Genomic DNA, 17,761 nt, shown 5'->3' on the forward strand with positions numbered 1-17,761 from the left:
TGGATCAGTTATAAATAAAAATAAATTTCACATAAACTTTGCCTCTGCATAATAATAATTATCTATAGTATGTTATGTTAACATAACATAAATATTTATATAAAATTGTTTGGAACAATAATTTATATATAATAACTTATCAACATGACCATTATTTTTTTTTTTGTTGAAGTTAAAATATTTCTAGTTTCTTAAAAGTATATTTAAATATTAAAATAAATCTATTTTCGGATTCTTTCTTAATAAAGAAAATATATAACTTAATTGATTTAAAATTGCATAGAATATTATTAGACAATAGAACTATGAACTACACCTCCTCTAAATTATAACTTCTTCATATTTATAAAATTAATTTAATCCTAAGAGTATGATTATAAAGAAGTTTTACTAAATATCAAGAAAGAAAATATTTAATTTCACAGTCACAAAGCAATTTGCACAATCAAAAGTACTGGACTTTCAAGTATGATCTTGTCAAGAGCATGACTATTCAATCATGGCAATTGGTTACTCTTCCTGGACCTACTTTGAAGATTGATATTGACAATAAATGAGTACATTTTCTTATGTAATCAAAGATGAAGGAAAACTTTCTTCTTCTTTTTTTTTTTTTTTTTTTTTCCCTTCCTAACTTTCTTTTGAAGTACCAAACAAAACTTTAGGATTTGTTAGGAATTTCAATGTTTGTAATAAAACTAATAGTAAAAGGGATAATGTTGCACTTGTTAAAGAAGAGAACTAGAAAGCTAAATTAGTTGCATCACAACACCAGCGATTCATAAAATCGATTAATCTCCCTGTACCAAAAAATTTCAATGATACTCATGTGGTATAGTGTATTTTGTAGACGAAGACAATAAGAAATGGGTAAGTATTTGGGGATCCTCATTGTTCAAGGCAAATTACAGAGTCAAATATTTAATGGGGTTTTAGCCCCAATCAAGAATTGATTAACTAGTAATTGGAAAAAGCCAAGATTTTATTCGTCTTGCAAGCTCCCCGAGGTCTATAGTGGTTTATGTTCATCTAACAAATTAAGCAAAGCTTAACTAATTAAAATTATAAACTAATGTTAAATATTCACATTGGAATAGGAAAACTGATCTGTACCTATCTGCTTGCATAGAAATTGAAATATGCAAAATTCAAAGCTCACAGAGCAGCAATGAAGTAGTAGTAATAATCAAACCTAATCTTGTTAAGATCATGACCTCCCAACCATGGCAACTGGTTGCTCTTGTTCGATGTTACTTTGTGGATGATATTGACAATGAATGTGCCAAAGTAGCTCGAAATTGATAAGGAAAGAAAGAAGATCGCCCCTGCCACAGTCCTCATACTATCTGGAAGTTGCATAGTAAAGAACTCCATTATGGCAACTGCAGCAAAAGCTTCATTCAAACCGGATAAGCAAAACTGCGGTAATAGCAACACGAAACTTGCCGGTGAAATGAATGATCCATGTTTCAAAGCTTAGTTCCGGCGATGTTCTTCAACAATTCCAGCTACCAACGTGCACAGGATTGACATCACAATGCCAATCGGGATTCGTACTTTCGTTGACAATCTTTTACCTTCTCCGGTCATTTTTTTCATCTGAGGGATGTAAACGCGCTCATAGATGTAGATCCATACAGAAAGAGTAAGCATGGATGTGATGTTCATCCAACCTGGTGGGAAATTGAAATGTCTTCCAATTGATCTATCCATTTGCAATGCTTGGAGGACCCCAAATGTGTTCTGTTGATCCACGATCAAGAAAGCACCAATTGCTATCACCCAAACGAGCACAATTGCTACCAAGCATTTCAAGTGTTCCACTTGTTGAAGACTGCATAATCTCCAACCATTCTTTGGCATTCCTTGATGTGTAATTCATTCGGGTCAATGATAATAGCAGCCTTATCAAGAAACTTAAATCTATCAGTGTGAGGAAGCTTTACTGCATCTGTATTAGATCTAGTAGTTATGTTAGGATTATAAAAGGATTTCTCAGAGCCGGTTCTAGTACTGGCTCTGTACTTTCTATAGGCAGCAGTGATCACCTTCACCATGTCTGAAAATATGCTGCCCTGAGGCTTCACGTAAACATATGTGTGGCGACCTATCAAGAAATGGTTATGGACAAAACAAAGCAGGCTGTGGGAATGGCAAATCCAAGAGTCCAACTGACATCAGTCTGGACGTAGACCACAGCAGTCAGTGCTATTCCAAGAGCAACAGTGAAAATGAAGTACCACCAATTGAAAAAGCTTTCCAATTGAGCTCTTCCTTTCTCTGTTTTGGTATCAAATTATCAGCACCACAGGCAATGTTACAGGGTCTAATTCCGCCTGCTCCGAGGGATAACAAACCAAGGCCTGTGAAAAGGAAACAGAGCTGCCAACTTTTGGGCTGTGGACAGTGGGATTTATCAGCGCACACACTGGACGGTCTCAACTGGTGTATTCCTGCAGTTAGAGTCAGGGTCCCCATGCCCTGAAAATCATATTAAACCAAATTTCATATTCCTGATTATATACAAAACTGATAGTTACTTTGGATCAAAACTCTTGTTCTGATTGAAGCTTATTGATTAATGAAAATGTATTGGCTGATGAAAGAGGGAAAAGTAAAGTTTCATCCTTTAAGTCTTCAAAAACATTCAATATATGATGGATTCAATTTCAGGATCATTGGTTGAGAAAATTGTAGAGGGACTATAGGATATCATCAATATTAATGGAAACCGATGTCTTAAGGGGACAGTCTAATAGTAGAATCAAGTCTCTGTCAGGATTTAGCTAGGCTTATACTTAACCCCTAGATCTGAACCTGCCAAGTTCATTTTTTGTTTCTGTTTTAGTCCTATATTTGTCACGCATGGAAAGTGGAAAAAGATTCAGATAATTTCTTACCAGAAGAGAGGATATGGAGCCTAAAAGAAGGGTAAGAAACTTGCCCAAGTAAGTATCAGAAACAAAAGCACCAGCTAATGATGAAATGTTGGAAAAACCATTCCATATATTGATCACATTTACTAGAAATATACCACTCAGATTGTAGTTCTTATTCAGATACACTGTAATATTAGCTATCAAGCTCATCGAAGCCAATTTCTCGAATGACTCGTTCCCTTCAAAAAGCAGCGAGGAAAACATGAAAACGCATAGGATGCATTAAAACAGAATCCAAAAAATAATAACAATAAAATAAAATAATCATCAGTAAGAAATCATTTTCTGCAGAATGTAAAATATCAATAATTCTTTGAAAATCTACATACCCAAAATATATTTGATAGCTTTCCATCCTCCTGCTTTTGATCTTGGAGCAGCAGGAGGATGGAGAATTGGAGGGTTTTGATGATGATCATGATCATTTGCTGAAGAAGAAGAAGAAGAATGGTTTACATTTCCCATTTTCTATTGCTCTCTCTTTTTTCCTCACTTTTTCTCACTTGAGTTGCAATATTCCATTAATCTGGTTTAGATAGTTTATACATACTTATATACATTACACACACGTGCGCGCACACACACACACACACACATATATATATATATATATATTGTAGAAATTTTCTAAATATATGATGATCTTTTAGCTGATTATCCGGACTAAGAAAGACTTATGTAGGAGAGAAGTTGTATAAGGTCCACTTATACACTCAGAATACTTTCATGCAACATGTGAAAAACGAAAAGATAGAGAAAGAAATGCATATTTTTTGAATTATGGTTAGAGCTTTGGTTGTGATATTTACTAGCTTTTCATGGCCTTGATCCTAAATTTATGTAGAAACTTTTGAGCTGTCCATGGCATTCTCATCTAATATATATATATATATACATATTTTTTGACAAAAATTCTTATAAAAAAAAAAAGAAAAAGAAAACAACATTTGTTTTATTCCTTAACTCCATATCTTTTAATAATTTCATTAATTTTCCAAAGTCATACTAAAAAAAAAATTAAAGAAAAAACCCTTGATTATTAAGGTTAATTACAACTAGATACATTTTTTTTTGGGGAATTTTTAAGGATAATATCAACACATACATGCATGTATATTTTTTAATTAAAGAATAAACGAAAAATGTATTATTTTTTTTCCTTTTTCTTTTTTTTTTTAATAAAAAAGTAAAAGAAGGAAGAATAAAGAGCAAAATGAGAATTTATTTATTTATCTATCATTATTACTATTATTTATTATTTTTTTCAATTTTCAATTCTTAACTCGTTTAGATGAATTCCTTATTCCCCATATCTGCTGTAAATTTACATAACCCCATGCGAGTCAAATCATTAAAGTAAGAATAGAGCTTGGTCTGCCTCTCTTTCCATGTTTAATAGGAAAATAAAGAGAATATAGATTAGAGAAGATGAATATTATAAAAATGATGAAATTGCATGACATGTCCTTGTTGTTTGCTATGAATATAAACAAAAGAACAATGTTATAGGACAAAACTTGTGTTGCAAGTAACAAAGACGATATACATGACATGCTCCTATATTTACAGGGCGTAGTGGGCTTTTTAATCCCCAAATACCATATGGACTTCTGTTAGCACAAGTTTTGTTGAAAATTATTTTTGCAATAAGAGACCGTGTGGTGATTATCTTTCTTGCTTGGGATTGAAGATAAAAGCGGGAATAAAAGATTCTTTTTAAAAAATATTTCTAAATTAATATATATTCTTTTCTCTTTTGTAATGCTTGCAGATTAATATTTTACTCCAATTGAATTGGTTGAATAAAGATAAAAAGTGCAAATATAATAATCTTTTCCTTTCTTTCTCTTCCTCCCTAATCCATTTTCCACCATCTTTTAAAGCTCAATAGCCGTGGATTCTTGAAACATGGCCTACTTTAATTTTCTTCATAAAATTTCCTATAGATGAGTAAAGCTGGCCTTTACATCACCTTTTTCATCACGGATCATACTTGCTTAGCAAACCTCTCGGTCCTCTCTGCTCACTCTGGCCCCAAATCTTTTTATTTTATTTTATTTTATCATCGAATATTGATTTCATCCTAAAACCTTTCACATTTAAGACTATCCACACCCCCCCCCCCCCCCCCCCGGACAAATGTATTCATTATTTTGTAAATAATTTAATATTTATCAAATATGGGTGATGTTTGATTATACTGATCATGTTTTCTTTATTACATCTTAACATTATTTCTAGAGTACTTTCATAAATAAGATATATAAAGAAAATTTTAAAATAAAATTGGATACATATTTAATATTTTATGCGATATGAAAATTCAAACTTATAATTATTGTACGCCATATATGTCATATTGTTTTCATTATAATTTAATATTAAAGATGGCAATTTGAATTCAGATTTGATGTGATAGGTTTTACTTGGACTGTTGTGGTGGAGACCATTGTATGACATAGTTACTTAGCTCTATTTACCAAAAGACACTTCTTTAGCTGTCTTATGGACCGGAATTGTATAATTTGCTCATTTATTTACCATTTTTTTTCTTTGAATCACATATTAAAGGTACTTATCCATCATATTCAAATTACTTAGCCAATCATATTTTTGTTTCTAGAAAAAAATAATTTATCTATTTATTTTTTCCTTAAAAAAAAAAAACTTCTTAGTGAGTATTCCCGGTTAGGTTTTGAGAAACTATAAGTCATTAGCAGTTATATCTTTATAATCATGTAGAAGTTTACAGATTACCCAATCTACTACCATCCAACTGTTCTTATCGTCCATTTTCACAATGTTTAACATGTAAAATCTACATCAAAGCTTAAATGGAGCTTGTTAGAAATCGAATCCATAACACCTACAAGCAAATATGATAGATCCATCTACTTCCTACCACCTAATCCACTATAGCTATATATTAAAGTGTCCAATAATATTCCAATTTTTGGACCCCTGAAAGTATAAATATCCCTTTTTTCTCACTACTCAAGTCACATTGTTTTAATGTTTACCCTAAAAAAAAAAAAAAAAAGTCACATTGTTTTAACAGTAAATTGCAAGCTGTATAAATGACCAAGCTGGAGATTACAATAATTTTAGTGAAATTATATTTTTTCCAATTATAAGTGTTTTACTATTTTCAAAAACAATATATATATATATATATATATATATAATGGGTATTTGCGCTACCCTTCCTACCTCTGCCTTCCCATTGCAATTTCAAATTTTATGAAAGTCTTACATTTTTACTAAGTTTCCCTAATACATTTTTACTTTCTTTCAACGTCACTATTTTTGGCATGATTTTTGAAAATTTAATGTTCTTAGACATGGTTATAGATATGATTTGTATACGTATGGATATGGATATGAGATTTAATTCACTTCACTCGGATCGTAGATATGTAGATTTTTTTTTTTTCTTTTTTAGTGCAATACTTTTTTCTTTTAATTTTGTTAATCTCTCTACGACCTCCTAATCCTTTTTTGCTTTTTCTCTTTGCGGGTTATTGCAATTTGCAAAGTTGTGATTGACATAGAAAATTTCAACTAATTTTAGGTAATATTTACTATTTTCTTGGTTCTAAAAGTTAGAATAAGTTTTTCTTTTAAAGAAAAATAAAATAAAAAATTGGATTTTGAAATTTAGGAATAAATGGTTCTCTATTCTTGGATGTTAGATTCAATTGAGATGCAAAAAAAAAAAAAAAAAAAGTATAAAGAAAAAAGAAAAAGAAAAAAGAAAATACACAACAAAAGTAATTCATTTTTTAAGAGAAAATCATTTTCCTCCAAAAATAATTAGAAATTTTTTTAATATTCACTCCTTTATGCTCAACTACGCGTATCAGAAGCCTAATCGGGCAAGAAGTGATTCATTATTCAATTGTAATGTAAAAAAATAATTTTCCATTCATAAATAAGTCATTGTCTACTTATTCACAGCTTATTTGTCTACGTCACTTTTTATCGAATAATCAACTTTCTAATATTAATGACAAATATAGTTTTTTGGCAGGATGCTGTGCGATTCCAAGCAATGATGTTTTGTAAACAGAGGGAATGGAGGCCAAACAAGGGTTCGAGTAAATCAAAGATCAGAGCGTAAAATAAATATTTATTTTATTTTATTTGCCAATATATAATATTTATGGAATGCTTAAATACAAACTTTAGTCTATAGATATATATATATATATATATATTAAGAAATTCGAATGGATTTGCTTATTCCCATTTCAAATGTCTCGTTAATCTTAAAAAAAGGGATCAAAATTGTTCTATCCTATTCTAAGTATTTAAAATTTATCAACCAAAAGTACTAATAATATAAATACATACATAGACTTATACATAGTTATTTTAATTCCATATATTATTTTTTGTTTTAAATAAATCATTTTTAAAATTGATATGAATTTAGATCGACAATATAAATTAATCTAATAAATTTTTATTAAATATAACATATTGTTTATTTTATATATAATAAAAAATTAATAAAACAACATGCCCAATGAGGGAAATATGAAAGAATCCAATGCGATAATTGTATTGACTGCTAATTGCAGTATTTCTTTCATCATCATTTATTTATTTATTTTTTTCTTTTGATGTATTAGCCAAGAATATTTTTTTCCGATAAAAAGCAAAATAAGATGTGATAGAAATACGAAGGAATCCTAATGTGCAATAATTGTATTGACTGCCAGTGCATTATTTCGCTTTAGTCATACGCTGTCTCCTCCGATAATTCACCAAAAAAGCTGTCTCGACAGGTACGAGTGCTATTCATTACTTTTTGACTTTTTTCCCCACTAAGAGAGAAAAGTTAAAAAAAAAAAAAAAAGTGAAATCTAGCGGTCCAAATCCAGTGAACCTTTGTTTTCCATCTTTCAAAGCCGGTTGTTTAGCCACTATCATGGGTGACCCACTAAGAATATGATACTCAGGCCTAATATAGTAATTTAACAAAACCACATCTTTCTTCATGTCCAATTATTGCCCTCTCTCCCTACCATTTGGTAAGACATATTTCCAAGCTTGATCAGAGTTTCGGGGCTGAGTATACACGTCCACTATATATCAATTCCAGATCTCTCATTTTCAGATTCTAAATTTGCTATCATTTTATTAGGGGTTAACAGATCATAAAGCTGTTACTCTCACAATTTCTTTGCTTTTGCAATTCAAATATACAGCTTGTTTCCTTATTCCTGAATACCAAAAACTAATCAACCATGGCTGGTGAAGTTGTTGGTGGAGATTTTCTCACGGTTTCGCTGGAAGTGCTTTCTGGTAGGATCGGTTCGATCATGGACTTTGTTCGTCGGAACAAAGTTGATGCTGGGCTGCTCTAAAAGTTGGACACCACGTTACTCTCTGCTAAAGGAGTCCTGAATGATGCCGAGAAGAAGCAAGTCAGTGACTCAAAAGTCAGAAAGTGGATTCGAAAGCTTAACGATGCAGTCCACAACGCCGAAGACTTGGTGGATGAGATTAACACTGCAGCTTTGCGATGCGAGATTGAAGGTCGTCAGTCTCAGTCTTCTAGAACCGGTGCAATGTTGTTCAAGGTACGTAACTTCATCTCGTCTAGACTAAATGTTAAGGATGTAGATCAGAGGATAAAAGACATCCTTGGCACACTTATACATATTGTGGACCAAAAGCAACATCTTGGTTTGAGTGAAGTTGGTGCTCAACCTATCACATCTTTTCAAAGAGCATGTGCAACTCCTTGGGTGGAAGAATCTGATATCTATGGGAGGGATGCTGATAAGCAAGCCGTCATTGATTTTTTGTTATCTGATGAGGTTGATGGTGATAAATTATCTGTGCTTCCCATTGTAGGGATGGGTGGGATGGGCAAGACCACGCTTGCCCAGCTTGTTTACAAGGAAGTTGATGATAAGGTCATGGAGAAACCTTTTAACATTAAAGCATGGATTACGGTGTCTGAAGAATCTGATGTGTTGACGTTGACAAAAAAAATTTATGAGGAGGTTGCTAATTCATTAAGTTCTACAGTCGATGAAGCATTTAAACTTCAACTTAAATTGAAGGAGTTTTTAAATGGCAAAAAAGTCCTCTTGGTTCTTGACGATGTGTGGAACGTGGATCATAAACGGTGGTGTGACTTGAAAAGTTCATTTGAATCTACCGCACATGGAAGCAAGATCATTGTTACAACACGCAGTGCTAAAGTTGCATCCGATTTGGGTACTCTCCCCAAGCATGATTTGCAAATAATACCAGAGGAAGATTGTTGGAAATTGTTTAAAAAGCATGCCTTTGGTAATGTAGAGCCCAGTGTTGATCGAGAGTTGGAAGTAATTGGTAGACAAATTGTCCAAAAATGCAATGGTCTTCCTTTGGCGGTCAAATCACTTGGTAGCCTTTTGCACTCTGTACAAGATATCAAAGATTGGAAAAATGTACTAAATAACGATATATGGAATTTGCGTGAGGACAATATTCTTCCAGCATTATGGCTTAGCTACTATTATTTACCTCCTTATTTGAAGCGATGCTTTGCTTACTGCTCCATTTTCCCCAAGGATTATACAATTGATAATAAATATTTGATTTTGTGGTGGATGGCACAAGATCTCTTGCAACCCCACAAAACAAAAACACTAGAAGAGGTTGGAGAAGAATATGTTAAAGATCTTGTGTCTAGATCATTTTTCAAATATTGGAGAGGATGTGAACATTTAATTACTATGCATGATCTTGTGAATGATTTGGCAATGTTTGCATCGGGAGAATGTTGTTTGAGCTTAACAGATAAGTCCTCGGATGTTCTTATAAAGAATGCTCGTCATATCTCATGTTTGGAATGCAATATTACTGATGAAAAGATATTAAAGGATTTGTATGAAAACAAAGTATTGCGCACACTACTGTATTTGGAGATGCATAATGTCGAACATTTGCGATCAATGCAATTCTTAAGAGTGCTTTCTTTCTCTCCACAAATTGGGATTGGAGTCTATGACGCTCCAATCAAGATGGAGTTATTAAATTCAATCTGCAATTTGAAGCTCTTGAGATATTTGGATTTATCTTATTCTGGCCTTGAAGAAATACCTGATAAAATTGGTACTCTATATAATTTGCAGACATTATTGTTGAGGTTTTGTTCTCGGCTTACTTCGTTGCCGGATTCAATTGGCAATTTGAAGCATCTAAGGTATTTGGACTTAAGTTATAGTTCAATTGAAAAGTTACCTGACACAATATGCCAATTGCACGAGTTGCATACGCTGATATTGTATGGATGTAGGAAACTTACTCAGTTATGGATCAACAATGATCTTATCAATCTGCGTTGTCTCGACATTAGTCTGACAGGTGTACGAGAGCTGCCACGTCAAATGTCCAAATTGGAAAATCTGCAAAAGTTAACAAAGTTTGTTGTAGGCAAAGATAGCGGAGCCAATATTAAAGAGTTGGGCAAGCTTAATGATCTACATGGTGATTTTGGTATTGAAGGACTTGAGAATGTTGTAAATGTTGAAGATGCTTGGGAGGCAAATTTGATAGATAAAAAGCATATTACAGCATTGGAATTAGAATGGAATGGTGATATTGGCGGTTCAGTTGAAGCCCGGAAGGTTCTTGATGGACTCCAACCTCATTCAGATCTCAAGGAACTATGTATTTACAATTATGGAGGTACAACGTTCTCGGATTGGGTTGGAAGTCCTTCATTTTCCTGTATGAAAGAGGTGAATCTTATCGATTGTAAAAACTGTTTCATGTTGCCTCCACTGGGACAGTTACTTTCTCTGGAAAAACTTCGGATTATGGGATTGGATAAGGTGGTGAGGATAGGGGATGAATTTTATAGTGACGACTCTGTTATCACTAAGCCATTCAAGTCTTTGAAATTTTTACACTTTTCAAGAATGGAAGAGTGGAAGGAGTGGGCATTCGTAGAAGCGGAGGATGGCGGAGTTTTCACAAACTTGAAGAAGCTTCGGTTGGGGGATTGTCCGAAGCTAAAAGGGGCATCATGCTTACCTGATTATCTTCCATCCTTGGAAACTCTTGGAATAAAAGATACAAGTCCCGACCTGGTGGCTTCACTCTCAGATTAGTATGCATATGTCCAGAGTCATGATGCGTGTGTTCAAGGAAACGAAGGAATCAAGTGAGCTGCATTTTTCAAACTGACTTATCGTCTCCCTTAGAACAGTCACTTGTGTTATTGCGGATATGTGATCTCTGATGCATCCCATTCAAGTTGCAGAGGAGTTGAGTAGAGTGCTTTCTATATGCGAAGGAATTGGTAATTGTTGTTTACATTTTAAGCCGGTGTTTTTTCTTTTTCGTTTTTTTTTTTTTCTAGACCAGTGTTTATTGTGTATAAAACATGGTTTCTTTTTCCAGAATGGTTATATGTATGAATGCTTTGACTCAATATTTTGTATAACTCAATGTTTGTCAATTATAATTGATGTTTCATTTATAAGTATAAATTCAGTTCTAGCTGTGAACTTGTGTTTTCTTTTACGTATTAAAATGTATATCCTCCCATTGATAGAAAAAGTTTCACCTCTATGAGTTTATAACAAAATTTCGATTTTGAACAGGTAGATTATTTGACTTGATAATCAGAATGACAAATAGTTAAAAAATCATCAAACACAACCACGGCCTTGAAGGATAAGAGAGGACATGTTAGGCTCTAAACCAGCATATTAACACAGAACTCTAAGCCCATTGAATAGGTAAGAGAATTTAATTTATGTAATAACAACAACCTGTAAAACTTCTTTTCTTTCTTTGTTTCTTCTTCTTCTTTTCAACATTTCATTTACTGCTTTTTCATATAAATATATATAACAGAGAGAGATTTAATAATCAGGGCAGAGTTTCCTGATTTTTTGACTGTCCATTTTCAATTTGAAATTATTTTATTTCTAAATATCAATGTGTTTTGATTTTTCTGTTCAAAAAACTTGTAATAAAGGGATATTTGGTATCTTTAGCACAAAAACAAATTGGAAAAGGGCACCACTTTGTGTTGCTGATATAATGGCAAAGGGATAATGCATTTTTAACAGTAACCATAAGTTATGTTGGTTTTTTAACGTTACTAAATTATCCTTTTAACATTACTAAATTATTGGAATTCCTTTTATTAATGCTTACAAAATTAACATTTTACTCAAATCGGATTGAATGAATAAAGATAAAAGTGTAACCTCATTCACTTTTCTTTCTATAATCTATAGACAGCAGCGGAATTCGTAGTTATTCTCTCTAATTATTTTTTTACCTAAAATTTTTGAATAACCAAGCACAATAGAAAATTTCATATTTTTTTCCTCTTCTTTTTTTTTTTTTTTTCCCTCAATTTTTCTTTCAAATTTTCTGACATCCAAACTAAGCATAACTCTGCCAAACTTTGAACTTAAGCCAGAAAACTAACCCATGTTCTCAAAATCTTATCATATCAGTTAGTTATTATCATTTTTTTTTTTTTCAATTACAACCTCCTTTCTTCTTCCATGGTTGTGGTTCATGGGTTCTGCATCTCCATGAGAACAAATTAAAACTCACCGACTTGAAAAGGTTATTTTTTCTATTTATTTTTTATGGGTTAATAATTGTAAATTTGTCCTACATTCTGAATATGACTGGAGATGAAGAGCAGCAAATGGCTACCCAAAGATGGAAAGCGAAAATCAAAACAAGAAAATTTTGGCCACAATTACAATCCGTTATAGAGTTAGAAAGTCCAGCATTTCATGACTAGCTTAAAGAAAAATAAATTTTCTTAGACAGAGAAAGTCAAAACAGTAGAAGCTTGGGAAAAGTGGGTTAGTTTTTCTCTGAGGTTAAGATTTGTATGAAAAAGGATGAAGAAACGCGTGTAAAAATCATCGAGGTACGTGAGCTGTTTATGACGTGGCAACTTACTTATACGTGTCACTAAACCACTTGGAGTATTACCAGCTGGAAGCATACGAGATTAGCTTTTTGACCAAAAAAACAAAAAAGCTTTAGCAGATATATGCTTAGAAATCATAGAATCGAAACCAAGCTCTAGTCCTTAATTTGATTACCAAACATAAGCTTAGAAATCATAGAATTGAAACCATGCTCTAGTCCTTAATTTGATCAATTCAATGATTCATGCCACAAGATTTCACCAAATTTCAAGCAAAAAACAAAAACATAAAACAACAAGGTTCCTTCATGATCCTGTGTTTTTTTTTTTTTTTTTTCAATATATGTCCTCTTCAATTTATTTTTTCTTTTTTTGGTATTCTTTTCGTTTACTCCTTTTTAAAAATATATGAATAACAAATCCATTATAATTTTATTTCTCAATTTGTTAGAATACTTTATCTCATTTCATTAAATATTTAATTAATTACTATTTTTTTAATGCCATGATTACTAAAAACATTTTTAGTTTTGTAAATCATCATAAACGAGCTTTTTTATTTTTTATTTTATTTTTCTAATAAAAAGGTTCTAAATGTTATTTCTTTATTGGGGCACTAAACAGCGCATGTGTTCTTTGTCAACTTTTGCTAATTTATTCATTTTCAAACTTTAGCTACTTGACTAATAATCTTTCAGATGGCAATTGCAAAGAAAGTGGAGTACACTTAGATCAAACCTCGATTTTAGCAACAAATTGTTTTCTTTTAAAAAACGAAGTGCATAATTGGATATTATTTAACACAAAGATGAAGCGCATGCCAATTGTTTAATAGAATTTATTTTGTTATTGTACAAGTTGGGAGCCAGTACTGCTGTAAGACTTTCAAGGCAAAGACATGTGACCTTACCTCGAAATAATTCAAGGAAACAATAACTAATAATAAAAAAATACGTTAAAAAACAAAGAAACAGCTTTAACATGATCTAACACAAACCTATTGCTCTCACTTTCAATTAAGAAAGTTATTGTTGACTAATAATAAAATGTTGTTTTATTATTGAATAAGACACTAATATTTATATACAGATACAGTTGGTAACAGATAATAAGATAAGGGAATCTTGAAGATAGACTCACGTGAACTACTAATCTCTATCATGCCCCCTCAAGCTAAGTGTGGAAAGAACACTTAGCTTGGATCGAAGAAACTGTAACCGTTGTTTGGACAGTGGCTTGGTGAGAGCATCAGCAATTTGCTCGTTGCTGGAAATGTGACACACACGCAGATCACCTTGAGACACCTTTTCACGGACAAAGTGGAAGTCAACCTTGATATGTTTCATCTTAGAGTGAAGAACAGGGTTGGCACAAATGTACGTAGCACTCACATTATCACAATAGATGACTGGAACTTGAGGTATAGCTAATTTTAACTCAGATAACAAAGATCGAAGCCAGCATAATTCAGATGTAGCAGTAGCAACCGAGCGGTACTCAGCTTCAGTAGAGGAACGAGAGACCGTACGTTGCTTCTTGGACATCCAAGAAATTGGGTTGGAACCAAGATACATGACATAGGCAGAGGTTGAAGTACTGTCGTCCTTATTACCGGCCCAATCAGCATCGCAAAAGGCATGAAGAGAGGTGGAAGAGTTACGTGTAAGAAATAAACCAAAGGAACTGGTACCTTTAAGATACCGAAGAAGTCTTTTGACAGCAGCCCAGTGAGTTTCAGTAGGCTTATGCATAAATTGAGACAATTTATTAACAGCAAATGAAACATCAGGCCGAGTCAGAGATAGATATTGAAGACTTCCAACAACCTGGCGATACTGAGTGGCATCGGTCAGATTAGTTCCATCCGTGAGAGTTAGAGTAGCAGAGGTTGACATTGGCGTGGAAACTTCTTTCGCATCTAGCATATGTGTCTTAGCCAAGAGATCATGAATGTATTTTCTTTGTGTCAGAAGTAGGCCATCTGTGCGTGAAGTTACCTCAACTCCAAGAAAAAAATTCAAACCACCAAGATCTTTAAGAGAGAAGGCATTCGAAAGAGCTTTAACAAAGGTAGAGAGAGCAGAAGAGTTATTTCCAGTCAAAAGAATATCATCCACATATACCAGCAGATAAAGAATGGTGTCTGAATGGTGAAAAGTAAACAGAGAAGCATCAGATATAGAATTGACAAACCCATATGAGAGAAGGAAGTTCTTCAATTCTGTATACCATGCTCGGGGGGCTTGCTTTAACCCGTATATGGCTTTCTTGAGCTTGCAGACATGGGTCGGCCGAGTGGAATCAATGAACCCTTGAGGTTGCTTCATGTACACCTCTTCAGTTAGATGGCCATGGAGAAAGGCATTGTTAATGTCAAGTTGCCTCAATGGCCAGTTTTTAGTTAAAGCAATTGACAAAACAATTCGGATGGTTGCTGGCTTTATGACTGGACTAAATGTTTCTGAATAATCAATGCCCGTTCGCTGGTGAAACCCCTTGGCAACTAAGCGAGCCTTATACCTGTTTATGGTACCATCTGAATTTCTCTTAATTCTGAACACCCACTTACTGCCCACCAGATTATATTTGGAACTAGGAGGAACCAATTCCCACGTACCATTTTGAACTAATGCATTAAACTCATCAGACATTGCAACACGCCAGTTTTCATCTTGGAGGGCCTGGGAGACAGTTTGGGGCTCAATCTCCGAAACCTGTGAGTGAGAGGTTGCCATATAGAAATCCGAGAAAAGCTTGGGCTTAAAAATATTATTAAGAGACCTGGTTCGCATGGCATGTGTGCGATCAGTGAATTTTTTTCTTTGTGAGCTCGGTGGGTTTAGAGGAAGATGTGACGACATGTGAGGAGATATACCATGAGAAAGACTTGCTGCTTCCTGTGGACGAAACAACAGAGGCACTGATTGAGTGGCATGCTGTGACAGAGTAGGTGGAGATGGAGAAGGTGACTTAGAAGAAGGAATATAACGTGGGGAGCTTTTGAGAAGAACTAGTGGGAGTAGGTGAAGAAAGAGAATTTGATGTAGAAAAGGAAGCATCACGTGGGCATAGATGAGAAGAAGAAGGCTTAGTGGGATTAGGTAGAGAAAGAGAAGTGGATTTAGAAAAGGAGTCATCATGTGGGGTTAGGTGGGGAGAAGAATTACTAGTGGGAGTAGGTGGAGAAAGAGAAGTTGATTTAGAAAAGGAAGGTTCACATGGGAGTTGGTTGGGAGAAGATATAGAAGAGATAAAAGGAACTGTTGTGTGCGGGTCACACATAGAAGTAATAGATAAATCCCAAGAATTAATATTTTCGGAATTATGGGGATAGACCGATTGAGAGTTATATGGGAATATGGATTCTACAAAGGTAACATGCCTAGAAATATAATATTTATTTAGAGATAAATCATAGCATTTATAGGCACTTTGATTAGGTTGATATCCTAAAAACACACAGGGTGTGGAAGTGGCTTCTAATTTGTGTCTGTTATATGGTTTGATCCAAGGATAATTGGGAGGCTTTTGAAACAGAATTTCAAATGGGGATTTTAGATGAAGAGTAGGAGTAGATAACCTATTAATTAAATAGACTGCAGTTTGAAAACTATGAGACCAAAATTTTAATGGTAATCCAGCATGAGATAATATTGCTAAACCAGTTTCCCGAATATGTCTATGACGTCTTTCTGCATAACCATTATGCTCTGGTGTATGGGGTGGGGATAAAAAATGAGTTATACCAGTTTGTGCAAAAACAGATTTTAATTTGATGAATTCACCACCATTATCTGAGTAAAAAGATATAATATTCGTGTCAAAAAATTTTTCCACATTAGTTTTGAATTGTACAAAAACAGAATAAACCTCAGACTTTTGTTTTAATGGATAAAACCAGATATACTTAGTGAAATGGTCAACAAAAATGATATAATATTTAAATCCATCAACTGAGGTTATAGGTGCAGGACCCCATACATCAGAGTGTAATAATTGTAACGGTCTAGAACTGGTCATAGAAGAAATATGAAAAGGAAGCTTATGAGCTTTATTACATTTGCATGGATTACAAAAAAATTTTTTTGAGGATGAGACAGGAAAAGAAAATGAAGAAATTAAATGATTTAAAATTTTATTGGAGGGATGGCCCAAACGAAGATGCCAATCCTTGTAAGAAGTCTTGACACTAGAAAAAGAGATAAACGGTGGAGGAACAGTAGAATGGGGAGGAGAAGGCCACTCATAGATACCTCCGTTATTTGGTCCTTGAAGCAGAGTCATTCCCGTTGGTATATCCTTCACAATAAAACCAGTAGGTGAGAATTCAATTGTGGCATTGTTATTATGGCAAAATTTAGAAACAGACACTAGATTTCGAGTCATTTTGGGCACACAAAGAACATTTGACAGTAGAAAAGATTTATTATGAGCAGGAATATGAGCTGTACCAATATGAGTAATATTTAAAGCATTACCATTGCCAACCATAATTGCATCTGTTCCATCATAGTCAGAATGGGCATTCAGATTGTGGAGATCATTAGTGACATGGTGAGAGGCACCTGAGTCAAGAAGCCAAGATGTTTGGGGTGGGTTCTGGATAGGAATTGAGTGATCCTGCTGACTGGAGTAATAGGCTTGCGGCATTTTGTTAGAGCTTTGGATCGAAAAAAACTCTGTTAGAGCTTTTAATGCTCTGATACCATAAGAAAGTTATTGTTGACTAATAATAAAAGGTTGTTTTATTATTGAATAAGACACTAATATTTATATACAGATACAGTTGGTGTAGATGACTACAAATGAATAATGATAAAAACTATTTACAACAGATAAGGGAATCTTGAAGATAGACTCACGTGAACTACTAATCTCTATCATCAATAACCAAAATCTCTAGGTC

General features: G+C 33.6%; 1 protein-coding gene and 1 pseudogene across 1 annotated transcript; one reads left to right on the forward strand and one right to left on the reverse strand.

The window, feature by feature from the left end:
• Positions 1 to 992: 992 nt before the first annotated feature.
• On the reverse strand, positions 993 to 2,869 carry LOC107434791 (protein NRT1/ PTR FAMILY 2.8-like; annotated as a pseudogene).
• A 5,064-nt stretch (positions 2,870 to 7,933) lies between these two features.
• Positions 7,934 to 11,856, forward strand: LOC107415624 (putative disease resistance RPP13-like protein 1). The gene is made up of 2 exons (XM_060814235.1): positions 7,934 to 11,247; positions 11,552 to 11,856. Exon 1 carries the CDS (start codon positions 8,516 to 8,518, stop codon positions 11,054 to 11,056), a length of 2,541 nt encoding a protein of 846 aa, XP_060670218.1. The 5' UTR covers positions 7,934 to 8,515; the 3' UTR covers positions 11,057 to 11,247; positions 11,552 to 11,856.
• The last annotated feature ends 5,905 nt before the right edge of the window (positions 11,857 to 17,761 follow it).

The sequence above is a fragment of the Ziziphus jujuba genome, chromosome 2, assembly GCF_031755915.1.
Source record: "Ziziphus jujuba cultivar Dongzao chromosome 2, ASM3175591v1".
NCBI classification, from domain to species: domain Eukaryota; kingdom Viridiplantae; phylum Streptophyta; class Magnoliopsida; order Rosales; family Rhamnaceae; genus Ziziphus; species Ziziphus jujuba.

What these genes read in the sequence shown, in the direction of transcription:
- LOC107415624 (XM_060814235.1), top strand. Translation starts at nt 8,516, where the DNA reads ATGTTGTTCAAGGTACGTAACTTCATCTCGTCTAGACTAAATGTTAAG.